The sequence below is a fragment of the Anolis sagrei genome, chromosome 12, assembly GCF_037176765.1.
Source record: "Anolis sagrei isolate rAnoSag1 chromosome 12, rAnoSag1.mat, whole genome shotgun sequence".
Classification (NCBI taxonomy): Eukaryota; Metazoa; Chordata; class Lepidosauria; order Squamata; family Dactyloidae; genus Anolis; species Anolis sagrei.
The window spans coordinates 10,259,636-10,281,617 of NC_090032.1; the positions used below are offsets into that span (position 1 = coordinate 10,259,636).

General features: G+C 44.8%; 2 protein-coding genes across 5 annotated transcripts in view; one reads left to right on the forward strand and one right to left on the reverse strand.

Moving 5' to 3' along the window:
* The window catches only part of DPF2 (double PHD fingers 2), a 44,738-nt gene extending 42,881 nt beyond the window's left edge, over positions 1-1,857 (reverse strand). Inside the window, exon 1 of one of the 3 annotated variants that reach the window (XM_060758179.2) lies at positions 1,785-1,857. In XM_060758179.2, the coding sequence (XP_060614162.1) occupies positions 1,785-1,816 (32 nt within the window). In that variant the 5' untranslated portion in view covers positions 1,817-1,857. The other 2 variants (XM_060758178.2, XM_060758180.2) reach the window with 2 other exon arrangements.
* A 48-nt stretch (positions 1,858-1,905) lies between these two features.
* Positions 1,906-21,508, forward strand: FIBP (FGF1 intracellular binding protein). 2 transcript variants are annotated; one of them, XM_067472416.1, is made up of 11 exons: positions 1,906-2,247; positions 4,368-4,478; positions 8,368-8,566; positions 10,475-10,601; positions 10,808-10,908; positions 10,989-11,122; positions 15,544-15,652; positions 18,243-18,306; positions 18,505-18,591; positions 18,721-18,818; positions 21,098-21,508. In XM_067472416.1, exons 1-11 carry the CDS (start codon positions 1,986-1,988, stop codon positions 21,363-21,365), a joined length of 1,560 nt encoding a protein of 519 aa, XP_067328517.1. In that variant the 5' UTR covers positions 1,906-1,985; the 3' UTR covers positions 21,366-21,508. The 2 variants fall into 2 exon arrangements, with proteins under 2 accessions (XP_067328517.1, XP_067328518.1); XM_067472417.1 differs by having other exon boundaries at positions 1,908-2,247; positions 20,962-21,190.
* The last annotated feature ends 474 nt before the right edge of the window (positions 21,509-21,982 follow it).

Genomic DNA, 21,982 nt, shown 5'->3' on the forward strand with positions numbered 1-21,982 from the left:
ATGAAGGAAAGATGGGAAAGAGAGAGTGAGTATGAGGTATGAAGGAAAGAGAGAAGGAAAAGAAGGAAGGAGGGAAGGAAGAAGACGGAGGAATGAGGGAAAGCAACTGAAGGAAGGAAGGCAAGGAGGGAGAAGAAGTATGAAGGAAAGAGAGAAAGAAGACATGAGAAAAGAAGGAGGGAGGGAAGGAGAGGGAGGAATGAGGGAAAGCAACTGAAGGAAGGGAAAGGGAGGGAGAAGAAGTATGAAGGAAAGAGAGAAGGAAAGAAAGAGAAAGAAGTCATGAGAAAAGAAGGAAGGAAGGAAGGAAGGAAGGAGAGGGAGGAATGAGGGAAAGCAACTGAAGAAAAGGTGGGGAAAAGAGAGAGGGAGAAGAAGTATGAAGGAAAGAGGGAAGGAAAGAAGGAGAAAGAAGACATGAGAAAAGAAGGAGGGAGGGAGGGAAGGAAGGAGAGGGAGGATTGAGGGAAAGCAACTGAAGGAAGGAAGGACAAGAGAGAGGGAGAAGGAGTATGAAGGAAAGGGAGAGGGAAGAAAGAGAGAGAAGACTTGAGAAAAGAAGGAAGGAAGGAGAGGGAGAAGAAGTATGAAGGAAAGAGAGAAGGAAAGAAAGAGAAAGAAGACATGAGAAAAGAAGGAGGGAGGGAGGAAAGAAGGAAGGAAGGAAGGCGAGGGAAGAATGAGGGAAAGCAACTGAAGGAAGGAAGGGAAAGAGAGAGAAGTATGAAGGAAAGAGAGAAGGAAAGAAAGAGAAAGAAGACATAAGAAGGAAGGCAGGAGGGAGAGGGAGGAATGAGGGAAAGCAACTGAAGGAAGGAAGGGAAGAGAGGGAGAAGAAGTATCAAGGAAAGGGAGAAGGAAAGAAAGAGAAAGAAGACATGAGAAAAAGGAAGGAATGACGGAAGGAAGGAGAGGGAGGAATGAGGGAAAGCAACTGAAGGAAGTAAGGGAAAGAGAGGGAGAAGAAGTATGAAGGAAAGAAAGAGAAAGAAGACATGAGAAAAAGGAAGGAAGGGAGGGAGGGAGGGGAGGGAGGAATGAGGGAAAGCAACTGAAGGAAGGAAGGGAAAGAGGGAGGGAGAAGTATGAAGGAAAGGGAGAAGGAAAGGAGAAAGAAGACATGAGAAAAGAAGGAGGGAGGGAAGGAGGGAGGGAGGGAGGAAAGAAGGAAGGAAGGAAGGAGAGGGAGGAATGAGGGAAAGCAACTGAAGGAAGGCAGGGAAAGAGAGAGGGCGAAGGAGTATGAAGGAAAGAGAGAAGGAAAGAAGGAGAAAGAAGACATGGGAAAAGAAGGAAGGAAGAAGGAAAGATGAAGGAAAGAGAGAAGGAAGGAAAGAAAGAGCTTCAAAGAAAAAGCAAACCCAGGCAATGCACACTTTAGTATACACCAACAACATCCCTTCCACCTCAGGACACCATTCATTGAGGTGGAGTTGTCCTTCCTCCATTCCTGAAGGCCTCCTTTTCCCTCAGGCCCGCCTCAAGTAACAAAAGTGTTATTTCCCTTCCACAAACCTTACTTTGGAAACTTTAAGGCACTGACTCACCTGTGTTTCTCTCCTCTGGCTCCACTATATCCTGCTCATATGTATCATAAACTTTAGGGCCAAACAATGAGAAGAAAAAAGACCCAACAACTCTCCTCCTTCTCCCTCAACAAAGATTTCCCCTTTCCCCCCTGCGAATGGAATGGGCCCGCCCTCTGCTCCCGCTTCGCAAAGGCTCGGGCTGTACCACTCCTGACGGAAAAGAGGGGGGAACACAAGAGGAAAATTTCCACTCACAGCTTCACCACATTCTGGACCACCGCCGCCATCTTGCCCGCCTCAACTGCGCCTGCGCGAACCGCCCGCTCGGGCTCTCATGAGGGATGCTCGCGCACGGCACGGCGCATGCGCTCCGTGGCTGCGCATGACCCTTCGCTGTTCCCAGCTCATGCTGTTCAATCCCGAGAACGGGGTGTAGTTTGTGTGCGCATGCGTTGAATGATCTCATTTTTTTTTACGCCACAGGAGGCTTCGACGGATGCCCTGAGCGACCAAAAAAAAGACAAGACTGCGTTTCGCTATGAATGCGGTTGGCTGTGGAATCTTAAGAGGAGAGGTTGCAGTGCCAGGAGCCAAGATGGCGCCTGGAGAGTGACACTCGGGGTCTGCGCATGCGTGAGCCCCAGTTTGGCCAGGAAGAGGGTCAAAAGGTCTTATTTACTACAGAGAAAGGTGGTGGTTGTGGTTGAGAGGAGAAAAGGTAAGGAGAGAGAGGGGCAGAATGTATTGTCGAAGGCTTTCATGGCCGGAATCACTGGGTTATTGTAGGTTTTTCCGGGCTATAAGGCCATGTTCTAGAGGCATTTTCTCCTGACATTTCGCCTGCATCTATAGCAAGCATCCTCAGAGGTAATGAGGTCTGTTGGAAGTAGGAAAAATGGGTTTATATATCTGTGGAATGACCAGGGTGGGACAAAGGACTCTTGTCTGCTGGGGCTAGGTGTGAATGTTGCAATTGGCCAGCTTGATTAGCATTCAATGGCTTGGAAGTGCCTGGGGGGAATCTTTTGTTGAGAGTGATTTTCTGTGCCTGTTTGTTTCCCCTCTGTTGTTTTGCTATTGTAATTTTAGAGTTTTTTTTAATACTGGTAGCCAGATTTTGTTCATTTTCATGGTCTCTTCCTTTCTGTTGAAATTGTCCTCATGCTTGTGGATTTCAATGGCTTCTCTGTATGATGGAAAGAGAGAAGGAAAGAAGGAGAAAGAAGACATGAGAAAAGGAGGGAGGGAGGAATGAGGGAAAGCAACTAAAGGAAAGATGGGAAAATAAAGAGGAACAGCTTTCATGTGATATTTTAGGAAAAGCTTGAAAACTTGGCTGTTCCACCTTGCTTTTGAGGAATGAACAATAATGCCATGCCTGTCCCAGTGTATACTCGTCCCCTTGATGCACTTCCTAGCAAGTAATTGGTCAGTCGTAAGGCCGAACAGGGAATAGGGTTACAGCCTGTGTTAGACGGGGTTACACTCCCCCTGAAAAAGCAGGTTCGCAGCTTGGGAGTGATCCTGGACTCATCGCTGAGCCTGGAACCCCAGGTCTCAGCGGTGGCCGGGAGAGCTTTTGCACAATTAAAACTTGTGCACCAGTTGCGCCCGTTCCTTGGGAAGTCTGATCTGGCCACAGTGGTCCACGCTCTTGTTACATCCCGAATAGACTACTGCAACGCGCTCTACGTGGGGTTGCCCTTGAAGACGGTTCGGAAACTTCAACTGGTCCAGCGAGCGGCAGCCAGGCTGCTCACTGGGGCGACATACAGAGAGCACACCACCCCTCTGCTGTGTCAGCTCCACTGGCTGCCGGTTCAGTTCCGAGCCCAATTCAAGGTGCTGGTCTTGACCTACAAAACCCTGTACGGGTCCGGTCCAGCGTATCTGTCCGAACGTATCTCCCTCTACGTCCCACCACGGAATTTAAGATCATCTGAGGGGGCCCTGCTCTCGACTCCACCGCTTTCCCAAGCAAGGCTGGTGGGGACGAGGAGCAGGGCCTTCTCAGTGGTGGCCCCCCACCTGTGGAACTCACTCCCAGTGGATATCAGGGCATCGACATCACTCCTGTCCTTTAGGAGAAAGGCAAAGACGTGGTTGTGGGACCAGGCCTTCGGGCAATCTGCTAACTAGATAGGACAACCAGGCAATTAGGACCGGCAGGACTGATATATGTGGACTGATAAATGTGGAAGAAAACTCTGAACCATGAGATAGCGAACACTGACTGCCAAGAAGGAAGAAGCGGTTTGTATCGGTTTGTATGAAATTTTATTGGTTTTATTGGTTTTAACGGGTTTAGATGCAATGTGTTGTTGTTGTTGTTGTTTGCTAATTTGTTATTTTGTTTTATTGCTTATTATTGATGTATGCTATGGGCATCAAATTGTGCCTTGGATGTGTAAGCCGCCCTGAGTCCCCTTCGGGGTGAGAAGGGCGGGGTAAAAGTAAACCAAATAAATAAATAAATAAATAAATAAACTCCAATGACATTGAACATCGAGAAAACCCAAGTGGTCTTCCAGCAGTCACCAGCCAATCCCTCTCCAATGCCAGGAATACAGCGTAACGGTGTAACGTTAGTAAATGTGGACCATTTCTGCTCTCTTGGCAGCCACCTCTCCACCAAGCAGTGCTTCTTATAAGTCAGAGTACAGTCCAGAGTAACTCCCAGGTATTTGGGTGTACTGCAGTGCTCCAGAGAGATTCCTTTCCAGGAAATCCTCAGAGCTTGAAACCTTTGATTGTGGGAGTTGAGGTCCAAAAAACCTGGAGGGATGAAGTTTGCCCATGCCTGATGTAAATGAATTATATTTTACCTTCCTTTTGCAGCTTCCTGTTCCATCTTCAGAGGCAACATGGCCAGCAATCTGGACATCTTCGTGGGGAACACTACTCTCATCGATGAGGAGGTCTACCAGCTCTGGCTGGATGGCTATTCAGGTGCGACAGGTGTCTCAGGTGTCTTTCTTTGTTTTGGGGCTATTTATTTATCGTGTCATCAGCAACTATACCATTATATTACAATTCTAACAGAACAAAACAAACACACAGATTAAAAAGAAAAGAAAAAAAAACACAGATTTTGCAAACTTGGTAGTTGGTTAAATGTCCTTTGACCAGTATCTGGCCACTTGGAGTGCCTCTGGGGTTGCCGCAAGAAGGTCCTCCATGGTGCATGTGGCAGGGCTCAAGGTGCCAGGTGGTCAGTGGTTTGCTCTTCTCCACACTCGCATGCCGAGGATTCCACCCTATAGCCCCATTTCTTAAGATTGGCTCTGCATCTCTGCAACTCTTATTATTTTCAGTAATAAATGGGTTACCTCCTGCTGTAAACATATGAGAATAGAGCATAAAGCCTTGATTGAATGATACCCACCAAACTGACCAAGGCTTAACCTTTGTTATCCAGCCTGGTGTCCTTGCCCTTAGCAAAACTATAAGTTACTATCTCTGGGGAGAGGGTGGGGGGGGGGGTCACGTTCGACTTCAGTTGTAAGAAGGTCCTCCATTGTCAGAGGTGGCCCTAGGTAATTTTCAATGGTAAGCAAACAGTATTCCCCCCCCCCCCCCAACCAATCACTGATATATATTTTCCTTTCATCGTGGGAGTTCTGTGTGCCATATTTGGTTCAATTCCATCATTGGTGGAGTTCAGAATGCTCTTTGATTGTAGGTGAACTATACATCCCAGTAACAACACATATGTCAAGGTCTATTTTCCCCCAAGAGCGCCCCTGTGCAAAATCAACTATGCCGCAAATGCTTACTTTGTGTAATGGGTTGAGCCGCCCCTGTCCATTGTGCATGTAGCGGGGCTCAGACTGCATTGGAGTAAGTGGTGTGTGGTTTGCACTTCTCCGCACTCGCATGCCGTGGATTCCACTTTGTGGCCCCATTTCTGAAGGTTGGCTCTGCATCTCGTGGTGCCAGAGCACAGTCTGTTCAGAGCCTTCCAAGTCGCCCACTCTTCTGAGTGCCCAGGGGGGAGTCGTTCATCTGGTATCACCCATGGATTGAGGTGCTGGGTTTGGGTCTGCCACTTTTGGACTCTCGCTTGCTGGGGTGTTCCAGCAAGTGTCTCTGTAGATCTAAGAAAACTATGTCTTGATTTAAGTCATTGACGTGCTGGCTGATACCCAAACAAGGGATGAGCTGGAGATGTCTCTGCCTTGGTCCTTTCACTATTGGCTGCTACTTCCCGGCGGATGTCAGGTGGTGCAATACCGGCTAAGCTGTGTAATTTCTCCAGTGGTGTAGGGCGCAGACACCCTGTGATAATGCGGCATGTCTCATTAAGAGCCACATCCACTGTTTTAGTGTGGTGAGATGTGTTCCACACTGGGCATGCGTACTCAGCAGCAGAGTAGCATAGTGCAAGGGCAGAGTTTTGGGGCTAAACCTGATCTCTCAATGTGGCCATATATTGCTTGGGAATTGCAGTCCAGCCCACCTTGAAGGCGCAAGGTCAAACAAGACTCATTGTGAAGCAAGATTTGCCTTAAAATACTCTTGGCTTTGGATTCCTGTATACACACACATACATACATATATATGTATATTTGTGTGTGTGTGATTTGATTGTATACTGTGTGTGTATATATATCTATATAAATAAAAATGTAATGTTCGTTTGTGGGATTCACAGAACTCAAAAACCACTGGACGAATTGACACCAAATTTGGACACAAGACACCTAACAACCCCATGTATGTCCTTCACTCAAAAAAAATGGTTTTGTCATTTGGAAGTTGTCGTTGCTGGTATTTATAGTTCACCTACAATCAAAGAACATTCTGAACTCCACCAATGATGTAATTGGGCCAAACTTGGCACACAGGACTTCCATGACCAACAGAAAACACTGGAAGGGTCTGGTGGACATTGACCTTGAGTTTGGAAGTTGTAGTTCACCTACATCCAGAGAGCACTGTGGACTCAAACAATGATAGATCTGGACCAAACTTGGCACGAATATTCCATATGCCCAAATATGAACACAGATGGAGTTTAAGGGAAATAGACCTTGACATTTGGGAGTTGTCGTTGATGGGATTTATAGTTCACCTACAATCAAAGAGCACTCTGAACTCCACCAATGATGGAATTGAACCAAACGTGCCATACAGGACTTCCATGACCAGCAGAAAACACTGGAAGGGTTTGGTGGACATTGACCTTGAGTTTGGAAGTTGTAGTTCACCTACATCCAGAGAGCACTGTGGACTCAAACAATGATGGATCTGGACCAAACTTGACACAAATATTCCATATGCCTAAATATGAACACAGATGGAGTTTAAGGGAAATAGACCTTGACATTTGGCATTTGTAGTTACTGGGATTTATAGTTCAACTACAATCAAAGAGCATTCTGAATCCCACAAATGACAGAAATGGGGCAAACTTCCCACACAGAACCCCCATGACCAACAGAAAATACTTAAGGCCACCCAGTCCAACTCTCTTCAGGGCAAGAAAATGTAATCAGAGCCCTCCTGACAAAGAGCCATCCAGTCATAAATATAGATAGATATGATTCTCACACACACACACAGATATAGTATCATAGATTTGAAAGAGACCCTTAAAGAAGGACTATGATATGTTGCATGTTCCAGAGTGGGCAAACCAGACACTCTCCACATCAACACTGACAAAGAAACAGCAAGAAATACTGTTTACTCACAAGCAGAAAGAAATTACATATATTGGAAACCAACACTTTCTCGTTACTTTATTTTCCAGATCACCAGACTGGGCCACAGCAACGTGTGGCAGGGGACAGCTAGTATATATATAGAGAGAGAGAGAGAGGGGGATTTTGATCTAATCAATTTTTTATTACTTTTTAAAATGTATATATTGTATTTTGTTGATTCTAAGATTCCCCTTTCTCCATATAAACATCTTGAAAAATGTGTTGTATCTCAGAATCACAGGTATTTATTTATTATTTAATTATTTACTGCTTTCATATTCCGCCCTTCCCACCCTGCAGGGGACTCAGGGCGGATTACAGCGTACACATATATGGCAAACATTCAATGCCAATTTTTGACATACAAACATATACAGACATACACAGAGGCTATATTTAACTTTTTCTGGCCGCCAGGGGAGCTGTCGCTTTCATCGTCCATCTGCGACGCTGATGAATCACTTCCACATTCCCCGCATGCTTCCCGGCTGGAATGCTTTGCTGGAGTCTTCTTTATGGCCTCATAAATCAGTTAATTTAGCCTCCCCACACTTTAAGGTGGTACCTAATTTTCCTACTTGACAGATGCAACTGTCTTTCGGGTTGCAAAGATCGACAACAGGCTACACACAATTGGTTGGAAACCCACTCCAACCCAGGCTGGCTTCGAACTCATGACCTTTCGGTCAGAGTGATCTTAATGCAGCTGACACTCAGCCAGCTGCGCCACAATCCCGGTGCTATATCTTTTTCTGTGTCTTAGAATAGATAATAATAGTAATAATAATAATTTATATTTATTACCGGCCTCTCCTTTCAGCTCGAGGCAAGGTACAACATATGTCAAATGCATCTTTAATATTAAAACATAGTTAAAGGGCAACCATAAAAGCACATATAAAAACACGAATATAATAAAATACCCGAGACAAAAAATTAGAACACAATACACATAGAATGGGTGAGCCTGCTGGAAAACCTTCAGTTGTGCTTCTTTAGATGGTGTCGTAGGATTGACAAAATACGTCCTTTCTTTTCGTCACTTGGGTTTTTTTGTTTTTTAGAGGTACGTTTTGAATAAACAAAGCAGAGTAGCACTAGACATGTCTAAAAATGTTTCTTACCCCTAGTGAACGATGCGGTGGCGCTCCGCCTGCGCAGCGGGATCCTGGAGCAGACGGGGGCCACGGTGGACGTGCTCCAGAGCGACACCATGGACCACTACCGCACTTTCTACATGCTGGAACGGCTCCTGCATTCGCCCCCCAAGCTGCTGAACCAGCTCCTCTTCCAAATCCCTCCCTATCGCCAGACCATGCTGATTGAGAGGTGGGGTGATGTAGCCTCGGAAAGGGGCACTGAGTTGGGGGGAGTCTCCAAATTTCAATGTAATAATAATAATAATAATACTTTATTTATACCCCGCCATCATCTCTCCAAGGGTGGCAGGGTGCATCATATTGCGACATAGACATTCAGTCTATCTGTCATCCATCATCCGTCTATCAGCCAACCATCCTCTCATCCATCCAACTTGATGTTTATCAGCCAATCATCCACCCTCCATCAGTCTCTTATCAGCCATCCATTCTCCCATCCTACGATTATCCATCTGTCTGTCGATCAGCCAGCCATCCTCCAGCTATCCTTTCATCCATCTATCTATCATCCATATATCTATTATCCATCTATCAGCCATACATCCATCCATCTTCCACCCTCTCATCCATCCATTCTCCATCCTTTCACTCATCTAGCATCAATCTGTTTATCAGCCATCTGTCCATCCTCCATCCATCCTCTCATCCATCATCCATCTGTTTATCAGCCATCCATCCATCATCCGTCTATCTATCAGCCATCCTTCCATCCATCATCCTTCTGTCTATCTATCTATCAGCCATCCTTCCTCCATCTATCATCTCATCCATTCATCATCCATCTGTTTATCTATCAGCCATCTATCCATCATCCATCTGTCAATCAGCCATCCGTCCATCCTATCAATCACTCATCTATCAGCCATCCTTCCTCCATCCATCATCCATCCTCTCATCCATCCATCCATCCATCATCAGTCTATGTCATCCATCCTCAATCCATCCATCTATCGGCCATCCATCCTCATCCAGCTATCATCCATCTGTTTATCTATCTATCAGATATCCTTCATCCATCATCTATCCTCCCATCCATCCATCCATCTGTCTATCTATCAGCCCTCCATCCATCTTCTCATTTATCCATCTATCATCAGCCAGCCATCCTCCCTCATCCGTCCATCATCCATCTGTCTATCTAGCAGACATCCGTCCTCCATCCATCCATCATCTGTCCATCAACCATCCATCCTCTTATCCATCGTCCATGTATCAGCCAGCCATCCTCCTTCTGTCTATTTATCAGCCATCCATCCTCCCATCCATCTATCTATCAGCCATCCATACTCCATCCATCCATCTTTCTGTCTATCTATCAGCCATCCAGCCATCTGTCACCCATCCATCCTCCATCTATTCTCTCATTCATTAGCCATCAGTCTATCAGCCATCCATCCATCCTCTCATCCATCTAGCATCCAACTGTCCATCTATCAGTCATCTATCATGTCATCCATCCATCTATCCTTTCATCCATCCATCATCCATCTCTCGATCTATCAGCCATCCATCCTCTCATCCATCTATCTATCAGCCATCCTCCCATCTATCCATCCTCTCATCCATCCAGCCATCCATTCATTTATCTATCAGCCATCCTCCATCTCTCCTCTCATCCATCATCTCATCCTCTCATCCATCTATCAGTCATCTATCGTTTCATCCATCCATCTTCCATCTATCCTCTCGTCCATCCCTCATCCATCTCTCGATCTATCAGCCATCCATCCTCTCATCCATCCAGCCATCAATCCATCTATCAGCCATCCTCCATCTCTCCTCTCATTCATCACCCATCTATTAGCCATCTGTCTATCAGCCATCCATCCATCTTCTCGTCCATCTAGCATCCAACTTTCCTCCATCCATCCTCCACCTGTCCTCTCATCTGTCCATCATCCATCCGCCAGTCTATCAGCCATCCTCCATCCATTCGTATATATACTTGTAACCCAGAGCTCTCCAAACATTTCATGTTGGTGACACACCTTTTAGGCACGCCCCATTTCACGTAGACCCCATCCCTCTCTAACTGCTCCCCCTCTTTGTCTCGTGCCTTCCCTTCTCCTGGCTGCAGATACTATGCCTTTGACGAGGCCTTCGTGCGGGAGGTTTTGGGCAAGAAGCTCTCCAAAGGCACCAAGAAAGACCTGGACGACATCAGCGTCAAGACCGGGGTGACCCTCAAGAGCTGCCGCCGGCAGGTACTCTCTCCCAGCGTCCCCAGAGTCACCTCTTTTGAGTGAATCAGAAGACTCTGCATCTTTGTTCTTGCAAAACATTGTCATGTCCCTGTCCTGCTTTGCTTCCAATGAGCTGAAGTCTGGCCTCTCCTCAGTTTAGCCTCACAACAACCCTATGAGGAGGGACAGACTAGCTCAGTAACAGCTTCGATTCTGTTTTGTTCCAGTTTGACAATTTCAAGAGGGTCTTTAAGGCCGTCGAGGAGCTTCGGGGGTCACTAGTGGAAAACATCCAGCAGCACTTCCTGCTCTCAGACCGACTGGCCAGGTGAGGGGTCAGTGCCTTTAAATCTTTTTCTCCCAAGACTCTTAACTAATTCATTAACTGCATTTTTGCTGCCCTTCTAGGGATTACGCGGCCATCGTCTTCTTTGCCAACAGCCGCTTTGAGACGGGCAAAAAGAAGCTGCAGTACCTGACCTTTGAGGATTTTTCCTACTGCGCAGAGCAGATGATCCAGAACTGGACTTTGGGAGCCGTGGGTAAGATTATAATAATTATTGTTGTTGTTTTATTTATTTATACTGTCAGAAGCAAATTGGGTACAGCTGTAATGTATTTAAAAATACAAACAAAGTTAAAAACTTGGCATTATGCTAGATTTCCTTTGACCACTTGGAGTGCCTCTGGTGTTGCTGTGAAAGGTTGCAAGTTCGAAGCCCCGGGTTGGCGTGAGATGCCAACTGTCAGCCTAGCACATTGTTTACCTAAGCAATTCGAGAACAGCTTTAGCTGTGATTAGGGAAATTAGGTACCGCTAAAAGCGGGGGAGGTGTTTTACAACGCCATAAAGAAAGAAAATCAGAAAATGCTGGGCGACCAAAAGGAAGGAGGAAGTCCTGACAGCTCTTCGTCATAGAGGATAGAGCAACAGCACCCCTTGGACTCGAGCCCAACCTTCCGTGGCACCTCCTTCTGTTCTGTCTGTCTGTGTTTTGTATATACAAAGCGACATTGAATGTTTGCCGTGTATGTGTACTGTGATCCACCCTGAGTCCCCTTCGGGGTGAGAAGGGTGGAATATAAATAGTGTTGTTATTATTATTATTATTATTATTATTATTATTATTAACACAACAAGATGAGTCCACACTCTCCTGGCTGTTGTATTGGATCACACGTCGGACACTTCCCAAGTGTCTAGGACTGTATGATGTATTTATTATTATTGTTATTATTATTATTATTATTATTATTATTATTATAAACACAACAAGATGAGTCCACAGCAGACACTCTACTGGCTGTTGTATTGGGTCACACATCGGACACTTCCCAAGTGTCTAGGAATGTGCGATGTATTGGCGAATAATGCGTGGAGATCCCAGTAAGGCGGCCTTTTGCAGTTGGTAATCTTGTCAGCGCTGATTGTGTTTAAGTGCAGGCCAAGGTCTTTAGGCACTGCACCCTGTGTGCCAATTATTTATTTATTTATTTATTATTATTATTATTCAACCACTTCAAAGTGCCTCGCTTGAGCTGTGATGGCGGAATCGTCAGCATAGATAAAACTCTCTGTCCTTCTGGCAGTGCTGATCATTTGTAAACATTGAACATTGGTGGAACAAGCATTCTCCCCCGAGGCAGGCTTGTTCTGTTTTTGCTATCTGCTTATCTGGTCCTGTGTGATGAATTCCCTAAGGTGAAAGAAGAAAGTGCAAAAGCCGGGTTGCAGCTAAACATCAAAAAAACCAAGATTATGGCAACAAGAATGATTGACAACTGGAAAATAGAGGGAGAAAATGTGGAGGCCATGACAGACTTTGTATTTCTAGGCGCAAAGATGACTGCAGATGCAGACTGTGGCCAGGAAATCAGGAGACGCTTCCTTCTTGGGAGGAGAGCAATGTCCAGTCTCGATAAAAGAGTAAAGAGTAGAGACATCAGACTGGCAACAAAGATCCATTGCCTAGTCAAAGCCATGGTCTTCCCTGTAGTCACCTACGGATGTGAGAGCTGGACCTTAGGGAAGGCTGAGCCAAGGAAGAGAGATGCTTTTGAGCTGTGGTGTTGGAGGAAAGTTCTGAGAGTGCCTTGGACTGCGAGAAGATCCAACCAGTCCATCCTCCAGGAAATAAAGCCCGGCTGCTCACTGGAGGGAAGGATACTAGAGACAAAGTTGAAGTACTTTGGCCACATCATGAGAAGACAGCAAAGCCTAGAGAAGACAATGATGCTGGGGAAAGTGGAAGGAAAAAGGAAGAGGGGCCGACCAAGGGCAAGATGGATGGATGGCATCCTTGAAGTGACTGGAATGACCTTGAATGAGCTGGGGGTGGTGACGGCCGACAGGGAGTTCTGGCGTGGGCTGGTCCATGAGGTCACGAAGAGTCGGAGACGACTGAACGAATGAACAACAACAACAACAAGGTCAGAGTAAGCTCAGAAAAGTAGGCCCAGGAAGTTCAGCAGCCATTTTAGAAGGGTGCCTGGCGGCATCCTTCCTGAAGGGGGCGTGTTTAGGAGCAGCTTGGAGGGAAATGAGGGGAGTCTGTGATTGGCTGGGAGAGAGTGGGCGGAGCTTAACTCGAAAAAATTGACTTTCAGGGGACGTTTTAAAATCAGACAGCTCAAATGGGGTCTGGGTGTCAGAGAAGACGGAAGATTGAGCCTGGGTGTCAAAGAAGAAAGATTTAGAGTTTGGAGAGCAGAAGAGAAAGGTTAGGGAAGCCTGAAGTTGGTCAGTTAGCTAGCAGTGTTCCGTCTTCCAGGAACATAGTTTGCATTACCTTTTAGTTGCATGGGATAGTGTTCTTTTGCAGCATCTTGGAAGTTAAACAGTATCAGAGTCTGCAAAGCCAGCCTGCAGGCCCTCTGCAGTTATTGGTTTAGAAAGTATCTCTTTGGGTGTAGAGACCGCCCTTTTTCCAGGGGAGGAGATCTCCATTTTGGAATCCCCCTGCCTCCTTCAGTAAAGAAAGAAAGCTTCAGATGTGGGGTTGCCTTTGGGGTTGCCTTTGAAGACGGCCCGGAAGCTCCAATTAGTCCAACGCTCGGCAGCCATGATACTAACAGGAGCGGAGCGCAGGGAGCATACAACTCCTCTGCTGCACCAGCTCCACTGGCTGCCGATCTGCTACCGGGCTCAATTCAAAGTGCTGGCGTTGGCCTTTAAAGCCCTAAACGGTTCAGGCCCAACTTACCTATCCGAACGTATCTCGGCCTATCAGCCCACCAGGACCCTAAGATCTTCTGGGGGGGGCCCTGCTCTCTATCCCGCCTGCTTCACAGGTGCGGCTGGCGGGGACGAGAGACAGGGCCTTTTCTGTGGTGGCCCCGCGGCTATGGAACGCCCTTCCCATGGAGGTAAGATCAGCCCCCTCATTGATGGTATTCCGAAGAAGATTAAAAACCTGGATGTTTGAGCAGGCATTCGGTTAACTCAGTGCAAAGAATGTAATGATTAAAAGGACTGGCAATATGGACGACGAAACTGGATCACGATTTTAGTTAGGAGATGAATTGGATTGTTGTTGACATATGTATTGTGTATTAAGTTTTTTTATGCTTTTAAACTGTATACTGTCGATTGTTATATTCTGTTGTAAACCGCGTTGAGTCGCCGTCTAGGCTGAGAAACAGCGGTATACAAGTATAGCAAATAAATAAATAAATAAATAAATGTGCTGTTGGTCAGGCAGGTAGCTCTGAAAAAAATCATTGTAAGTACAATTGAGAATTGAGATACTATAGATAGAGAGGCAGATTGAGTTATATAGATAAAGAAGCTAATTGAGATAGGTAGAATAGCAATTGAGATATGATTGAGTAATATTGGGTCTAATTGAGATAGATAGATAGCAAGTGAGCAATTGAGTTATAGATAGATATCGAGTTATTGAATATTATTGAGCATTACTTCATCTCCAAAGCTAACCTTGAGCTATAGATAGGCAAAAACCTGTTTTTTCTAACCATAGCAGCTCAGGGTTAGGGTGAAAGGATCCCAGGATATTTTCTACCATTTGGGGAAGAGTTACCTCAGTAACTGAAGGAAAAAGAAAGAAAGTTAATCTCTATGGTTTCACCAATTGACTGTTTTGTTTGTAACTTTGACAAGCTGTGCCAAGTCGGTCAAGGACTTTGAAAATAAATATTGCTGAGAATTTTTGAGCTTTTAAAGAAAGACCCCCGCGGTCCACCCAGACAAAGAGAGAAGCACATCTTAGTTTTATTTTATATTTTTATTTATTTATTTATTTATTTATTATTCAAATTTATATGCCGCCATTCCCCTCACGCTCGGAGCGGCTTACAAGAACAGACTAAAATCTAAAACAATTAAAAAAAACAGCAATATCAAAGATCAAAAGGGTGTAAAAAAAATAGGATCTGAGTGTGACGGCACAAGCAGAGTTAGTTAGTGAGAAGATTTACAGCTATTGGGAAGGATAGCTAGGGAGTGGAGTGACAAATCCAGGGAAAAAGGACTGTCTGTGTGGAGTTTGGGATTGCTGGGCAGAGAGGCATCCTGTCAGTAATTTCTGGAGGGAAAGAGGAGAGTTATGTGCAACTGAGTTTTGAACTGTTTAAAGAAACCACACGCTTTATTCAACATTGAAACAGCTAAGCTTAATGCCTGTTTTGTTCAAGTTCTCTCAAATAAACAACATTGTTATTTGTTCACAACATCTGCCTCACGTGTGCCTCTGTGTGTGAAGTTTTAAAGCAATTTGCTGAAGAAATCGAAGTTTAATGGTGGCAGTATTTATTTAAAATAGGAATCTCTTCAGTGTTACCTCAGAGCACAAAGCCTGAGTGCTTGCTCTCTATCCTAGCAGTGGATTCAAATAAAATAGATGGGAAATAATAATTCCTGGCTACGTAAGGCAGTAGCAAAGGCCCACAGAATGCACCGGCACTCTCCAAAAAGACTTCTAACCATTCTGCCTTTTCTTGGCAGATACCAACGTGGACGATATGGATGTTGACCTTGATAAAGAGTTCCTTCAAGGCCTGAAAGAGTTGAAGATCCTGATTACCGACAAAGACTTGTTAGACCTGCACAAAAGGTACATCAGTAGCAGAGACTGGAGAGATTGGTGGAAATATCATGGGGAGACTTCTCTTCCCATCACCGCCATGTCTCCTAGGACCGTGATGGTGAACCTATGACACGCATGTCAGTACTGACACGCGTAGCCATTTCTACTGACACGAGCCCGCCGGATATTATTTGTTTATTTATTTTATGCCATTTTAAAAAATAAGTAGGAAAGAAATTATTATTTTGCAATGTTACCTAAATATTAAGGAGTTTCATATTTAAACTGAATGATAAATACTATGACTTTGCTATATTATTCAAATATTAAAATGCATTCAATTAAATGTCAAATTTAAAAATATTTAATTATTATTAATATTTAGGTAACATTGCAAAATTTAATTATTTTAATTTATTAATTATTTTAAGTTATTTAATTATATTATTGCTATATTATTGCTATATTATTCAAATATCATCCGGAGATCATCCGGAGTTTCGGGGTGCGGTGTCATCTGTACGCAGATGATGTCCAGCTCTGTCACTCCTTCCCACCCGCTACTAAGGAGGCTGTCGAGGTCCTGAACCGGTGCTTGGCCGCTGTGACGGTCTGGATGGGGGCGAACAAATTGAAATTGAATCCAGACAAGACAGAGGTACTCCTGGTCAGTCGCAGGGCCGAACAGGGTATAGGGTTACAGCCTGTGTTAGACGGGGTCGCACTCCCCCTGAAGACACAGGTTCGCAGTTTGGGTGTGATCCTGGACTCATCGCTGAGCCTGGATCCCCAGGTTTCGGCGGTGACCAGGGGAGCATTCGCACAGTTAAGACTCGTGCGCCAACTGCGACCGTACCTTGGGAAGTCTGACTTGGCCACGGTAGTCCACGCTCTGGTTACATCCCGCCTTGACTACTGCAACGCTCTCTACGTGGGGTTGCCTTTGAAGACGGCCCGGAAGCTCCAATTAGTCCAACGGGCGGCAGCCATGGTATTAACAGGAGCAGGGCGCAGGGAGCATACAACTCCTCTGCTGTACCAGCTCCACTGGCTACCGATTAGCTACCGAGCCCAATTCAAAGTGCTGGCTTTGACCTTTAAAGCCCTAAACGGTTCTGGCCCTACATACCTATCCGAACGTATCTCAGCCTATCAGCCCACCAGGACCCTAAGATCTTCAGGAGAAGCCCTTCTCTCCATCCCGCCTGCTTCACAAGTGCGGCTTGCGGGAACGAGAGATAGGGCCTTTTCTGTGGTGGCCCCCCGGCTTTGGAATGCCCTCCCTACTGAAATAAGATCAGCCACCTCGCTAATGGCATTTCGGAAAAAACTGAAAACTTGGATGTTCGAGCAAGTTTTCAACTAATTCCGATGTGATGATGTTTTGATCATGGACTAGCAATCAAGGATAACGAATTGGATTACGACTTTAACTATGAGATGTTCCGGTCTGTATTGGTGGCCCAATACTATGTATGTATATGTATGTATTTTTATATTTTATTTTATATTTTTAAAGTGAATATTGTATTTTTAAATACGTTGTAAACCGCAATGAGTCGCCGCACAGGCTGAGATATTAGCGGTATACAAGTGTACTAAATAAATAAATAAATAAATATTAAAATGCATTAAATTAAATGTCAAATTTAAAAATATTTAATTATTATTAATATTTAGGTAACATTGCAAAATTTAATTATTTTAATTTATTAATTATTTTAATTTTATTTATTTAATTATTAAGGAAACTAATATTATTTTGCATTTTTTCCCTAAATATTAAGGAGTTACATATTTAAATTAAATTAAATGATAAATAAAACTTTGCTATATTACTCAAATATTTCAGAATGCTTTAAATGAAATGGTAAATTGAATTTTAATTTGACATTTAATTTAATGCATTTTAATTTAGTGCATTTTAAATATTTTTAATATATGCCTATATATATATATATATATATATATATATATATATATATATATGCCTTAAATGAAATGGTAAATTAAATATCAAAATATTATTTTGCAATGTTACTTTATTGTTATTGCATTATTGTTATTGTTATTATTATTATTATTATTATTAGAAATACATTAAATAGCATATTAAATGCTAGAAATACATTTAAATTAAATTAAAAATAAATTATATTTTGATGTATTGTCGAAGGCTTTCATGGCTGGAATCACTCAGTTCTTGTGGGTTTTTTCGGGCTATATGGCCATGTTCAATAATATTTTGTTGGGTTTTTAAAATTATATTTTTATTAAACACTCCAAAAAGGATATTATTTACATAAAGAGAGGTAGAACAACATGATAAGAGAGAAAGTGGGAATTACAATTATATATATTTTTGTTATTTCAACTAATTATTGCGAAATTATGGTTTTTTTCTTGAAGTGACATACCACCTGAATTATGCCCAGTTTTTTGGCGAATTTTGACACACCACGCTCAAAAGGTTGCCCATCACTGTCCTAGGATAATGGAAATCTGATAATTTTGGGAGCGCCATGGGTTCTCCACCCCTAGCTTTATGTCTTTTTGAAAAACATGGTTCTCAGCAGAGATGTCTCCTCTGATGTCTTATTATTTCTTTCTCGCCCAGCTTAGTGTGTACGTCGTTGCGGGGAAAGATCTCCGTGTTCAGTGAGATGGAAGCCAATTTTAAGGTGTGCCATCCAGTCCCGTCTTCCTTCCCTTCCCTCTCCTGCTACCTCTCTAGAGGCCATCAGGGTGCCCGTGTGCCTCTGGAGAACCTCTCCTGCATCTCACAATCCTCAATTCCGAGTGGGATGAAGGGATGGAGGTGGAAGACAGGGCGAGGGCCCCCTTCTCTGACCCTCCTTTCCCCACTGCTCCCCTTTCAGAACCTCTCCCGGTCTCTCATCAACATCGCTTCGAAGCTCACCCACAGCAAAGACGTTCGGGACTTCTTTGTGGACCTGGTGGAGAAGGTGAGCCGTCTCCCATCACCGGTGGAGCCATTTTGGACCCGGAGTGTTGTCCTCACCTCCCCTCTCCTTAACTTGAGGGGTGTCTTGCCTCCACTTTGATATCCGTGTCCCCACCGTCTTTTTTGGCAGTTTGTGGAGCCCTTCCGGTCCGACAAGTGGAGCCCAAACGATGTTCGTCTCTTCTTGACGCAATACACGGCTTGTGCCCACACCCTGGACGCATTCAGGTTGGTGAGGGGCTCCGGCCAGCCGACTGTTGTTTCTCCTTCTGATTCTCAGTGGCTCCGGATCTCATAGTGAGAAGTACATTTCCTTCCTTCCTTCTTTTCTTCCTTTTCCTTCCTTCCTTCTTGGTGGCTCCAGCTCACATAGTGGAAACCAACCTTCCATTTTCCTTCCTTCCTTCACTCACTTGCTCACTCAATCAATCCTTCCTTCTTTCACTCACTTACTCAATCCTTCCTTTTTCATTCACTTGCTTGCTTGCTCAATCCTTCTTTCCTTCCTTCCTTCGCTCGCTCAGTAACTCAATTCTTCCTTCCTTCACTTACTCACTTGCTCCCTCAGTCCTTCCTTCCTTCTTTTCTTTACTCACTAACTTGCTCACTCACTCAGTCCTTCCTTCACTTGCTCACTCAGTCCTTTCTTTCTTCATTCATTCACTCGCTCACTCAATCCTTCCTTCTTTTCTTCACTTACTCGCTTACTCAATCCTTCCTTCACTCACTCACTTGCTCACTCAATCCTTCCTTCCTTCACTCGTTCACTTACTCAGCCCTTCCTTTTTCGGTCACTCGCTCGCTTGCTCAATCCTTCTTTCCTTCCTTCCTTCGCTCAATAACTCAATTCTTCCTTCCTTCCTTCACTTGCTCACTCACTTGCTCCCTCAGTCCTTCCTTCACTCAACTTGCTTGCTCACTCAATCATTCCTTCCTTCTTTCCTTCACTCACTCACTTGCTCCCTCAGTCCTTCCTTCTTTTCTTTACTCACTAACTTGCTCACTCACTCAGTCCTTCCTTCACTCGCCCACTCAGCCCTTTCTTCATTTACTCACTCACTCACTCACTCAATCCTTCCTTCTTTTCTTCACTTGCTCACTTACTCAATCCTTCCTTCCTTCACTCACTCACTTGCTCACTCACTCAATCAATCCTTCCTTCCTTCACTTACTCAATCCTTCCTTCCTTTTTTCTTCACTCGCTCGCTTGCTCAATCCTTCTTTCCTTCCTTCCTTCCTTCCTTCACTCACTCAATAACTCAATCCTTCCTTCACTTACTCACTCACTCACTCACTTTCTTGCTCACAGTCCTTCTTTCCTTCTTTCCATCAGTCACTCACTTGCTCCCTCAGTCCTTCCTTCCTTCACTCACTTGCTTTCTCACTCAATCTTTCCTTCCTTCTTTTCTTCACTTGCTCGCTCACTCAATCAATCCTTCCTTCATTCACTCTCAATCAATCCTTCACTCACTCACTCACTCAATCCTTCCTTCCTTCACTCACTCACTCAATCCTTCCTTCCTTTTTCCTTCACTTGCTCACTTGCTCAATCCTTCTTTCCTTCTTTTCTTCACTCACTCACTTGTTCCCTCAGTCCTTCCTTCCCTCACTTGCTTGCTCACTCAATCCTTCCTTCCTTCTTTTCTTCATTTGTTCGCTCACTCAATCAATCCTTCCTTCCTTCACTCACCCAATCAATCAATCCTTCCTTCACTCACTCACTCAATCAATCCTTCCTTCCTTTTCCCTTCACTCACTCGCTTGCTCAATCCTTCCTTCCTTTTTCCTTCACTCACTCACTTGCTCAATCCTTCTTTTCTTCCTTCCTTCGCTTGCTCACTCAATCCTTCCTTCCTTCTTTCCTTCACTCACTCACTTGCTCCCTCAGTCCTTCCTTCCCTCACTTGCTTGCTCACTCAATCATTCCATCTTTCCTTCCTTCACTCACTCATTCAATCCTTCCTTCCTCCTTCCTTTTCCCTTCACTCGCTCACTCCTTTCTTCCTTCCTTCCTTCCTTCCTTCCTTCCTTCCACCCGTCCATCTTGGTGCTCCAGTTCCCATAGTGAGAACCAATCAACCTATTTTCCTTCCTTCCTTCCTTCCTTCCTTCCTTCCTTCCTTCCTTCCTTCCTTCCTTCCTTCCTTCCTGGTAGTTCCAGTTCTCATAGTGAGAACCAATCTTCCTCCCTCTCTCCTTCTTTCCCTTCTTCCTTCCCTCCTTTCCTCTTGGTGGCTCCATCTCCCATAGTTAGCACCTTCCTTACTTTCCTTCTTTTCCTTGCCCTCTTTCCTTCCTTCCCTTCTGTTTGCTCCTTCTTCCTATACGTTATTACTCTGACACGTGGTTCTCCGTGGTTCTCTCCTCGCAGGCACCAGGCCCTTTGGGAGCGGTACATGGGGACCCTCAAAGCCTGCCTTTTGAAGATGTACCACAACTGAGCCCCGTCTTCCAGAACTATTTATTTATTTTCGTTTCGAAATCAAAATGGCCTCTCCTTCCTTCAGGGCGAGACCAGTGCGAGGCACAAGAGAAGTCCGAGCTTCACCTGCAACAGGAGAACGGCGTCATTCATTCTCATTGGCTGCCACCCATGTGCCAAAAAGTCACCATTTGGGGACAGCTCCCAGAATCCTGGCTGGAGGCGATGGAATTCTGGGACTTAGAGTGTGTATAAGAAACCACTTCCAAAGCTCTGGCTGCCCTCCTGGCCTCAGGTCTCACTTCCCAGCTTCCCTCATTTCCTGTCTTCAGAGGGTTGTTTGGGAGAGATAGAAGAGCATTTGCCTGGCCTCCCTCGCAGGGATGTTGTGAGGATAAAGGTGGGAAGGAAAGGAGCATGTGTGCTACCTTAAGCTCATTGATACAATGGCTGGCTGGATAGAAAGGTAAATAAACAAAGCCAGAGCTTGAACCAACTCATTTTGTGGCTTCATTCAGTCAGTTGACTTTATTAATAATAATAATAATAATAATAATAATGCCATTACTAATCTGAACATGAGGAAGAACTTCCTGACTGTGAGAGCCGTTCAGCAGTGGAATTCTCTGCCCCGGAGTGGGGTGGAGGCTCCTTCTTTGGAGACTTTTAAACAGAGGCTGATGGCCATCTGTCAGGGGTGATTTGAATGCAATATTCCTGCTTCTTGGCAGAATGGGGTTGGACTGGATGGCCCATGAGGTCTCTTCCAACTCTTTGATTCTATGATTCTATAGGTTGGGTGAGAGGATGCAGCCTTGCCGGATGCCTTTCCCAATCTTGAACCAGTCTGTTGTTCCGTGGTCAGTTCTGACTGTTGCTCCTTGGTCCTTGTACAGATTCCTCAGGAGAGAGGGAAGGGGGCTTGGGATGCCCATCCCACCAAGAACTTGCCACAATTTATGATGATCCA

What these genes read in the sequence shown, in the direction of transcription:
- FIBP (XM_067472416.1), top strand. Translation starts at nt 1,986, where the DNA reads ATGATCTCATTTTTTTTTACGCCACAGGAGGCTTCGACGGATGCCCTG. An exon ending in TGTGGTTGAGAGGAGAAAAG is followed by an intron (nt 2,248 to 4,367) that starts GTAAGGAGAGAG and finishes TTCCTTTTGCAG; the next exon opens with CTTCCTGTTCCATCTTCAGA. An exon ending in CACACCCTGGACGCATTCAG is followed by an intron (nt 18,819 to 21,097) that starts GTTGGTGAGGGG and finishes TCCTTCCTTCAG; the next exon opens with GGCGAGACCAGTGCGAGGCA.